Source organism: Salmo salar, chromosome ssa23, assembly GCF_905237065.1.
Source record: "Salmo salar chromosome ssa23, Ssal_v3.1, whole genome shotgun sequence".
Taxonomy (NCBI): Eukaryota; Metazoa; Chordata; class Actinopteri; order Salmoniformes; family Salmonidae; genus Salmo; species Salmo salar.
The window spans coordinates 24,077,181-24,088,362 of NC_059464.1; the positions used below are offsets into that span (position 1 = coordinate 24,077,181).

At 42.4% G+C, this 11,182-nt stretch overlaps 1 protein-coding gene across 2 annotated transcripts in view; it reads left to right on the forward strand.

Moving 5' to 3' along the window:
• The window catches only part of LOC106584288 (importin-13), a 51,305-nt gene extending 43,987 nt beyond the window's left edge, over positions 1–7,318 (forward strand). The window contains exons 18-23 of one of the 2 annotated variants that reach the window (XM_014169361.2): positions 1,191–1,243; positions 2,568–2,634; positions 2,860–2,918; positions 4,685–4,774; positions 4,883–5,064; positions 5,200–7,318. In XM_014169361.2, coding sequence (XP_014024836.1) covers positions 1,191–1,243; positions 2,568–2,634; positions 2,860–2,918; positions 4,685–4,774; positions 4,883–5,064; positions 5,200–5,302 — 554 coding nt within the window. In that variant the 3' untranslated portion in view covers positions 5,303–7,318. Of the gene's footprint in view, positions 1–1,190; positions 1,244–2,567; positions 2,635–2,859; positions 2,919–4,684; positions 4,775–4,882; positions 5,065–5,199 lie in introns of those variants that run through there. The other variant, XR_006761477.1, reaches the window with a different exon arrangement.
• Positions 7,319–11,182: the final 3,864 nt, after the last annotated feature.

The window sequence follows — 11,182 nt, forward strand, 5'->3', positions numbered from 1 at the left end:
GTGTTTGATACTGTCTGCCTCTCTTCTCCCCTTTCAGTTCTCCTCTCATACCCTTCTCCCTCTTCTTCTGCTTTGTCTGTGTTTGATTGATACTGTCTGCCTCTCTTCTCCCCTTTCAGTTCTCCTCTCATACCCTTCTCCCTCTTCTTCTGCTTTGTCTGTGTTTGATTGATAATGTCTGCCTCTCTTCTCCCCTTTCAGTTCTCCTCTCATACCCTTCTCCCTCTTCTTCTGCTTTGTCTGTGTTTGATTGATACTGTCTGCCTCTCTTTTTTTCTTTCTTTTTTTACTTTCTTTCTGAGCAGGTGTCCTTCAATGTTGCTCTGTGGCCAGTATCTTATACAATATGGTGCAATGTTACAAAACATAAGAGAATGTGGTTGCAGAACAACGTTCATATAGAAATGTATTGTGTAGAACAGACATCCGTCTTTTACAGAACGGGGAATTGTGTGGGCTCTATTCGTTGCATTTTTGTCAGGGTTGCGCCCCACTGAATAAGCCTGTAAGGTGGGGGCGTGTATGGGGAGTTGGGGGATGGGGTCTTGTGTGGAGTCTAGGAACAGCGAAGGGAAGGGTTGCCTCCTAAGTGTTCACCTTTTTTGGGGGTGGTTAATGGTCAGGGGTACTATCCCCTAGGCGCATGGTGGTTGTAAGCCACACAGAAAAAAATGATCTTGCCTATCGTATTACACGGTGGAGCTATTAGCAAGCCCCTAGGGTGTAGGGTCTAGGGGAGATGCCTAGGGCTTTGGGTGGCTAGTCCAAGGGGCGAGGGATTGATTTGGGACTTGACGCCCCTTTTCTCTGAAGCGTTACAGTTACAGTTACCTCCTGGGTTCCCCACTCCAAAACCACTTTTGTTATTTTTAGGTTTATTTTTCTCTCGTTATTCTTTCCTTTTTTTTAAATCTCCAAATGGAACCCATGTCTCCTCTTTCTCTGCCTGTTTTCTGTTCGTTCAACCGCTCACTGTTTTTCCCAAGACTCTTCCAAAGCTTCACATGCCCCTCCTCCCTCTCTCTCCCCCTTTGTTTGTTCTTTACTCACGTGTGACAATTATTTCAATGAGATATTTTCTGTTCTCTTTTCTTTCCACATGACTGTTGAATCGGTTGAGTTGCTGTTTGTATATTATTATTCTCTTTATTCTTTATGATTTGTTAAGTTTCATCTTTATTATATTTTAGGACCCAGGGATCATCCTGATATTGTTGATTCATTTATGCAACTCCAAGCTCAGGTGTGTTTTTGGTTTCTTATTTCATTCACTTTGGGTTTCTCTCTCGTTCTCTCTTTCTCTCTCTCGCTCACACACGCTCTCTTTCTCTTTCTGTTCTTTGTTAAAGGGTCTGAGGGCGACCCATCATAATGGCATGGCAGAGAATAGACAGTAGGTGGTGGTATTGAAGGATGGACTCTGTCTCCTTCAATACTCAGGGCTCTATCCATTCTGATGAGGGAGTAAAGGGTCAGCGTTCACCAAGGTCTTGTCCAGTAGGCACAAAACATGACAAAATGCTTTGTAACGAGGAGGGACTACCAGAATGTGTCCAATAATAAACATGTTCATGTTTGGTTGTCTTCTGAACATGACCCTGGGATGTAGTTCCCTGTGACCTCACTGGTTAGAATCCCCTAGCCACGCCCCTTTTCTGATGTCATTCCAACCCATAGCCAATCAAAGCCACAATTAATTAATATTCCATTAATTAATCAATTCAGGCGAATTGGGTGCCCTCTGTTTTTTTGTTTGTTTTTGTCTTCCTTCTACATTCTTCCTTTAATTTCTATCTTTGGATAGAGCTGATCTCTCCTCTCCTCTTCCCTCGCTCCCTCTCTTTTCCTCCGTCCTGAATGAGTTCATTACAGTATCAGTTGTATTTATCCGTTCATGTACCTTACTTACTTATGTTGCATATTCAATCCAACCAGGCCAAAAAAAGGGAGAAAACATTGTGTATCAGAATGAAATTGATACAAACAGCAGCTACAGATCCATCATTGCCTTTAGTTTGACTTAAGTTTTAAATAATATTTGTTTGATTTCCTCCAGTTTGCTTGCTGAGTTTTCATTGGAGCAGAGTTCTGTACTGTATGAGTGATAGTTTATCGTAGAGAGAGAGAGGGAGTGAGTTAGACTAGCCTGGTAGCCTCCACTGTTTATCTGCTGGAGATGACTCCTTTAGCCCAGTTCTCATTCACTCCTCAAGAATTTAAAAGCATTGGAATTGGTGTAAGAAACACTTTGTCCATACCAATCCAATACTGTTAAATCCAAAAGGGGGAGTGAACGAGATCACACTAAAGGGAGAAGGGGGACAATCAGAATTTGGCTTTTGTTGTCATATCTATGTCCAGAATTTTTTTTCCTGACCTTGTGGGCAAACAGTTGTACATGACAATGACAAAGGAGTTATCTAATGCAGACACAGTTCTTTCTACGAGGCTAGGAGAGTGGGGGGTTCAGTATTTTCCGGGGTGGGAGGTAGGAGTTGGGGTGTACCCCTGGAGTAGGGGAATCGACTCCTGCCCTGTGTCATGCCTCTGTCTGCCTCCTACTGTAGGCACTCAAACGGAAGCCAGATCTCTTCTTGTCTGAGAGTCTTGACGTGAAAGCTGTGTTCCATTGTGGTAAGTGTGTGTTGCTTTGCTCCCGCACACACACTGCTCATTGTATGTGTTGCCGCGTTTCTCTTAACACACACACACTTTGTCAATCGTCATGCCTCTGAGATCCACAGAGATTGTGCTGGAAACATCTGAAGAGCAGAAGTGTTAGTGTTTAAAAGAGGTTAAATAGAAATGTGTATTTGGATGTTTCTAATACCCTCCCCTCTCTCTCTCTCTCCTATGTAGGACTACTGTCACTGAAATTCCCAGAGGCTCCAACAGTCAAGTCTACCTGCTTGTTCTTTGTGAGTGTACACACTAGGGATGTCAAAAATGTACAAATATTCTTAACGTTTAAAATGCTATTTTCTTTAGTGTTTAAATATATATTTTTTCTTCATAAAATGACCTGAAATTAGAATCCAGATATGGTTCTGCGTTTGACCCCTAGGGGGCAGTGGAGTTCAATCTACCACAAACCTGGCTAACTACCTACTGGTCGTCACTAGTTACCACACCCACAAAGTCCTAAAGCCTGCCTATTTCTACAATTTATCTTCTTAAAATGTGATTTTTAACCCTAACCTAAACCCTAACCACACTGCTAACCTTATGCCTAACCTTAAATTAAGACCAAAAGATCATTTTTGTTTTCATACATTTTTACAATATATCCAATTTTGACTTTGTGGCTGTGGTAACTAGTGGAAACCCACCAGACTGCGCTCACCTTACTGCTGTCCCCCACCCACTCAGCAACAATGGTATTAATGCCATTTTAGGTTCCCTGTTGTGTGCCTCTCCTCCATGTCCTTAGTTGTCAGTACGTACTTCATGTCCCACTTTTCATCAATGTGAAAGCTCGTCGCAGTGATTTATGACCGCTTGTTCATATACGTCCATCAGGGCTGTCGTGTTTTTTTCATATGGCATCTTGTGGTCTGGTTCTAGATAAGGCATCAGGGTGTTGAAGCCGAGCTGCATATCAACTGAAATCATTTCTATAATCAGCTCTGTGATTTTTCTCACGCCGTCCCTTATCACACTGCTGCCCAGCAATGGGTTGGGTCCCACGGTGCCACCTTTCAGAATTGCACCTGTACTGCCACTGTAGCTCAATTCCACCTCGCAAAGTTTGTATTTCAATAGCTTCTCATTTAACATCTCAAAGTATTGCCATACAGGACATCGCTGCGTATGCCATTTTTCTAACTGTTAACAACGATGACGTGAGGCGCGCTTTATATCCATGGCAAATACATGAAATAAAAATATAAATGCAACAATTCTACTGAATTACAGTTCATATAAATCAATTGAAATGAATTCATTAGGCCCTAATCTATGGATTTTACATGACTGGGCAAAGGTGCAGCCTTGGGTGAGCCAGGCCCAGTCAATCGGAATGAGTTCCTCCCCAGAAAAGGGCTTCATTACAGACAGAAATACTCCTCAGTTTCATCAGCCGTCCAGGTGGCTGGTCTCAGATGATCCTGCAAGTGAAGAAGCCTGATATTGAGGTGCGGGCCTGGTTACACTTTGTCTGCGTTTCTGAGGCCGATTGGACGTACTGCCAAATGGACATTCCTGCAGTCAGCATGCCAATTGCACGCTCCCTCATCTTGAGACATCTGTGGCATTGTATTGTGTGACGAAACCGCACATTTTAGAGTGGCCTTTTATTGTCCCCAGCACAGGAGAAATAAGCTTTTTGTGTGTATGGAATATTTCTGGGATCTTTTATTTCAGCTCATGAAACATGGGACCAACACTTTAAATCTTGTTTATATTTTTGTTCAGTATATCTCCTACTTACAGCGTTGTTGCATTAGGAATTTGTTTTATTTTTATTTTTGCCTTTATGATGATGATAATGATCGGGACCTGTTAATGGTAGTTTTGTGATAACTGCACAGTTTTTTTTATTTATTTAAAAATAAAATAAATGTAATCGTTTAAACGTCACATCCCTAGTACACACACACACATTTTTGGTTTAGAGGTGAGTCTTGTTGTTGAGATGTGATATTAGTGTTGTGGTTTGTTCTGATAGTCCCTGTGTGTGCCATAGACGGAGTTGTTGCCCCGCTGCTCAGATATGCCCCCAGTGGCCAGAGTGGTGCAGGAGAACGGAAAACTACTGCTGCAAGCCGTACTAGAGGTAAACCTACATACTCACATCCTCGCTAATGTCTTTTACCTGTCCTACTGTATATTCAAACACATCACCTTACTGACTGGTCTTTGCCCCCTCGCTCTCCCCCCCCAGGCAATCGGTGGAGGTTCATCTCGTAGTCTGATGGAACAGTTTGCTGAGGTGCTGTTCAGTCTCAATAAGCACTGTTTCCCTTTGCTCACCGTGTGGCTGAAAGAGGCGCTGCAGGCACAAGGCTTCCCCTCTACTAGGGTCACCACAGAACAGAAAGACACCTTCACCCAACAGATACTCAGGTACTACACGCACGCACACACAAGTATAGACCGACAGACATGCACACACACATTGGTTTTCTGTCTCTCTGTCTGACCCTCTGTCTTTCTCGCTCCCTCCTCCCTTTCTCTCTCCTCCCTTTCTCCCTACTCTAGAGAGCGATTGAATAAGCGGAGGGTGAAGGACATAGTGAAGGAGTTTACACTAGTCTGCAGAGGTCTTCACGGGACCGAGTATGCTGCTGAATACTGCCTCTGACCTTGCCACGACCCCTAGGCCGGACGCCACATTACTACAGTACCCATAAACCCCTCAAAACTGGAGTTTCCATTGGATGATAGAAACAAGACCCTCCGCCTAGAACAGAAAACAGCTCCCCATAAAGGTCTGCCATTGATGGAGCTATGTCACACCCCACAGCGGTCTGAGGAAGGTTGCTCAACCCCCCCCCCCACATTTCTGTGACTTCAACTACAAGCATGCCCTCTGTTTGTCTCGCTTTGACTTTTGGTTACGATCTTCCATGGCTCCAAGGCTGTTTCTCTGCTGTTTCCTGGTTGTTTAGCATCTGAGACGATAGTGGTACTGTACCTACCGTACGTAGCTAGCTAGTTGTCCTTTGTATCTTTGGAAAGAGAACCAAAATAAATATATCTAAACATATATATATATATATATACACACACACACACAAACACCTATGTAACGAAACACAGCCAGTCCTGCTGCTGCTAAACAGGAAGAAAGAGGGACCAATGACAGGACAGCATTCTGTGGATAGACACATATTTTCAGCATAATGTATATCGTACAACACTGACTCCCGCACCCCCATGCTCTTATGTTTGCCAAAATAATTGTGGACCGTCATGTGAACTAGTCTTTTATTTTGTGTATTTGATCGTTGCCTTGATGGGGAAATTATGAGGTGATTGTTTGAAGATTGAACCACTGACGAAGGAGACTAAAGTAGAAGATTATACACTCTGCTCTCCAGCACCTGCCATACACACACACACACACACCCAGTCACCCACACACGGTCACAAAACTGTAGTTTCCTCATGAATCTAGAATGTATTTTGTTCAGGAGAGAGTGATAGAGGTAGGAGAGATGATGAATGTTGGGAGGGGATAGATGGGGGGGCGTGTAGGAGAAGGGTACGTTGTCCTAGCTGTGGACTACAGTCACTGTAATCGTGCAAATCTATTAATCATGTTGTGCGTATTAACAGTCATATTACTGAACATTTCCGTGCGTGTGTGTTTATGGGCGCATGTTTTTGCGCGAGGGTGCAAATGTCTGCCTCCCCACTTATTGAGTGCACTTATATCGGCCCTACATCACTTTCACATACCCCCCCATGGCCCCGCCCCCTTTAGAAACGGACCCCACCCTCCCATTCGACACTCTTAGTCCTCCCATACATACAGCACATGTCCTGAGTACTCCACTTCAATATTCTCCGCTTGCCACACAGAACAAAATAATAATAATAGTCCACTAACCTCCACATGGCCTGGATTGACTGACCAGTCCTAACCAACGACTAGATGAACTCATCCATATGATCTATAAACCAGTAGAACAAACTGCACACCATACTGCTCTTAACCGGTGCCTGTCAACCAGTGTCTTATCAACCAACCGGTTGCCTGCCTAGACTGAAACCAGGGGAGAGGGGGGTAGTCACTGATGTCAGGAAGTATATTTGCACTGGGCGTCAGATGAAATGGAACTCCTCTCAGTGAATGGAATTGAGACTGTGTCTGAAATGAAACCAACGTGCACTACTTTATGAGAATAGATGGAGATCAGAGAATAGGGTACCATTTAGGACGGATGAAACGATTGGTGCAGCCGGCTCCCATGTGTATTTCCTGGTTCCTTATTACATCAACTGGGTCCATTCCCTCTTTCTGTCACTCTAGGTGCCTGCAGACATGTAGCATGTGTGTGTTTTTTTGGTAAGGGGGTGGGAGATGATGAAATACTGTGAGTGACACTGTGAAAATTCTCTGGGTAGAAGTTGGCCTTAGACACACAGATCTTGGATCAGCTTAATCTCAGTGGATCCTCTTAACCTTTACTGACTGAAGATGCAAGACTGACTTTAGATCAGTGTCTAGGGTTGACTTCATCCAGCACCGAAGGGTACAGTCTTGGAATATGTTTGTCACTGAGAGAGGAGGTTGAGGGAAGGGGGGGATAAAATGTACATTGTTTCTTTTTTGTACTTTGTTTTAATTTATTAAATATATCTTAAGACGGCACGTCTGGTGTGCGAATGTGTCCATTAAACACTTTCAGGCACTTCCTACTGGCCACTATGTTAGGTCTGTGTTTAATGTAATGTAAATAAAAAATGTTAAATGAAACATCTGTTACAGTTATAGGGCACCAATCTGTATTAATTCAACATGTTCATGGTCATCTTTCTCATTTTCCAAAGCGAAGAAGAGAATAACATTTTCAAGATCACAATTAAAGGTTCTGATTCGGGCATTTAGAAAACCTTGAAATGGATGGGTTTGTGAGCTATGTCATCTTATTTACATCACTGAATAATCGTACACAATTTATCAAATGTTTTTTTTTCTTCATACCAGCAATGGTTACAGTACAAGTAATGCATGCGCAGTCTTCCTAGTGTCAGTGTGTGAGGGCGAGTTTTGTGCCAGCGTCCTCACGTGCAGAGTTGCCATGTCCCCAGTTTTCCAGAATATTTTGGCTGCTTAAACAATGCCGCAGGGGAAAATGTATTGGTTGTGGGTTTTTGGGATACTTCTAATGCCATGGAGCCCATGGTGGAACTTTATATATTTTAAGATTCAGTACCAGTCAAACGTTTGTATATACCTACTCATTCCAGGGTGTTTCTTTATTTTACTAATTTCTACTTTGTAGAATAATATTGGACATCAAAACTATGAAATAAAACATATGGAATCGTGTAGTAACCAAAAAAGCGTTAAAACATTTTTAGATTTGAGATTCTTCAAGGCAGCTACCCTTTGCCTTGACGTCAGCTTTGCACACGCTTGGCATTCTCTCAACCAGCTTCATGAGGTAGTCACCTGGAATGCATTTCAATTAACAGGTGTGCATTGTTCAAAGTTAATTTGTGGAATTTCTTTCCTCAATGTGTATGAGCCAGTCAGCTGTGTTGAGACAAGGTAGGGGTGGTATACAGAAGATAGCCCTATTTGGTAAAAGACTGAATCCTTATGGCAAGAACAGCTAAAATAAGCAGAGAGAAACGACAGTTCCATCATTACTTTAAGACATGGTCAGTCAATGCAGAAAATGTCAAGAACTTTGAACGTTTCTTGAAGTGCAGTCGCAAAAACTATCACGAGCTATGATGAAACTGGCTCTGAGGACCGCCACAGGAAAGGAAGACCCAGAGTTACCTCTGCCGCAGAGGATAAGTTCCTTAGAGTTATCTGCACCTCAAATTGCAGCCCAAATAAATGCTTCAGAGTTCAATTAACAGACACATCTCAACATCAACTGTTCAGAGGAGACTGCGTGAATCAGGCCTTCATGGTTGAATTCCTGCAAAGAAACCACTACTAGAGGACACCAATAAGAAGAGACTTGCTTGGGCCAAGAAACAGGAGCAATGGACATTAGACCGGTGGAAATCTGTCCTTTGGTCTTATGAGTCCAAATTTGAAATGTTTGGCTCCAACTGCCGTGTGTCTGTGAGACGCAGAGTAGGTGAACGGATGATCTCGACTTGTGATTTCCCACCGTGAAGCATGGATGAGGTGTGATGGTGTGGGGGTGCTTTGCTGGTGACACTCAGTGATTTATTTAGAATTCAAGGCACAATTAACCAGCATGGCTACCACAGCATTCTGCATCGATACGCCATCCCTTCTGGTTTGCGCTTAGTGGCAATATCATTTGTTTTTCAACAGGACAATGACCCAACACACCTCCAGGCTGTGTAAGGGCTATTTGACCAAGAAGGAGCGTGATGGAGTGCTGCATCAGATGACCTGGCCTCCACAATCACCCGACCTCAACCCAATTGAGATGGTTTGGGATGAGTTGGACCGCAGAGTGAAGGAAAAGGCAGCCAACAAATGCTCCGCATATGTGGGAACTCCTTCAAGACTGTTGGAAAAGCATTCCAGGTGAAGCTGGTTGAGAGAATGCCAAGAGTGTGCAAAGGGTGGCTGCTTTGAAAAATCTAAAATATATTTTGATTTGTTCCATATCTGTTGTTTCATCATTTTGATGTCTTCACTATTATTCTACAGTAGTGTAACATGTAGTGTGGGGCAGGGTAGTAATATGAATGTTTCTTACCATTTCAGAAGTGAAAAAGACATCCAAACCGAAGTTGGACTCCAGTGTGAGAGAGCTGTATTGTCTGGCTAACTCTCTCACTGTTGATGACTACACCAGGCAGCAGCGTTAGTAAACATGCGTAGACCGGGAGATCACTTGAGCTGTCTTTAACGTTCCAATGTTCACGCTACTACTAACACAGAGTTTGATTGGTCTGCTGTCTGTCAATGGTACTGTTCAATTATATTGGAAGATTAGTTATTGTGTAATTTATTGACAAATGGTTTATGAACTGTTCTTTCAAATTGAGAACTAAATAAATACATTTCAACATGTGGAGATGCAATAATTGACACTCAAGGACAAGGAACAAACCTTCAGAACAATAAATACAACATTTATAGAATTATACGTGTTTTACAAGTATTCACAATGTTAAGTAAGGGATAATCAACGTGAGGGTGTTCTATGGAAAATAACAAGCTACTTGAAAGGTGTTCTGACCTTCCACGGAGTTGCATCATTTTCCAGAGAACATATAGAGCCCCGAGTTGATTATCCTTTTTATACCATGGCTATAATTTAACATTCACTTTAGACGCTAACAAGTTTACTAGATATCTACAATACTTGCAGTGGTAACCAAACCATCAGTCCTAGCTTGACATTATGAACATCCAGTGGTGGAAAAAGTACTCAATTGTCATACTTGAGTAAAAGTAAAGATAGCTTAATAGAAAATAACTCAAAAGTGTGAGTCACTTAGTAAAATACTACTTGAGTATACTTTAGTATCAAAAGTAAATGGAATTGCTAAAATATATTAAGTATCAAAAGTCAAAGTATAAACCATTTCAAATTCCTTACCAGACAGCACAATTTTCTTGATTTTTTAAAAATGTTTTACATTGATGGATTGCAAGGGGCACACTCCAACACTCGGACATCATTTACAAACAAAGCATTTGTGTTAAGTTAGCCTGCCAGATCAGAGGCAGTAGGGATGACCAGGGATGTTCTCGTGATAAGTCTGTGAATTGGACAATTTTGGGTGTCAGGGAAAATGTATGGAGTAAAAAGTACATTATTTTCTTTAGCAATGTAGTGAAGTAAAATATAAATAGTAAAGTACAGATACCCAAAAAAATCAACTTAAGTAGTACTTTAAATATTTTTTACTTAACACCACTGTGAAAATCGAATTCAACATTGCTTTCAATTTGACATTGGCATTCAATTATTTGTTTATTTTTTAACCTTTTATTTTACCAGGTAAGTTGACTGAGAAAACATTCTAATTTACAGCAACGACCTGGGGAATAGTTACAGGGGGGAGAGGGGGATGAATGAGCCAGTTGGAAGCTGGGGATGATTAGGTGGCCATGATGGTATGAGGGCCAGATTGGGAATTTAGCCAGGATACCTTGGTTAACACCCCTACTCTTACGATAAGTGCCATGGGATCTTTAGTGACCACAGAGAGTCAGGACACCCGTTTAACGTCCCATCCGAAAGATGGCACCCTACACAGGGCAATGTCCCCAATCACTGCTCTGGGGCATTGGGATATTTTTTTGTTAGACCAGAGGAAAGAGTGCCTCCTACTGGCCCTCCTTCACCACTTCCAGCAGCATCTGGTCTCCCATTCAGGGACCGAGCAGGAGATAGGACAACCCTACTTAGCTTCAGAGGCAAGCCAGCAGTGGGATGCAGGGTGGTATGCTGCCGGCAAAAGCAGTTCAAACATACTGTATAACATTTCATAATTTAGCAGACAATCTTATCAAAACACTCTTAACATGTAAGAATGAACTATATCTATTGAATTCTACTGT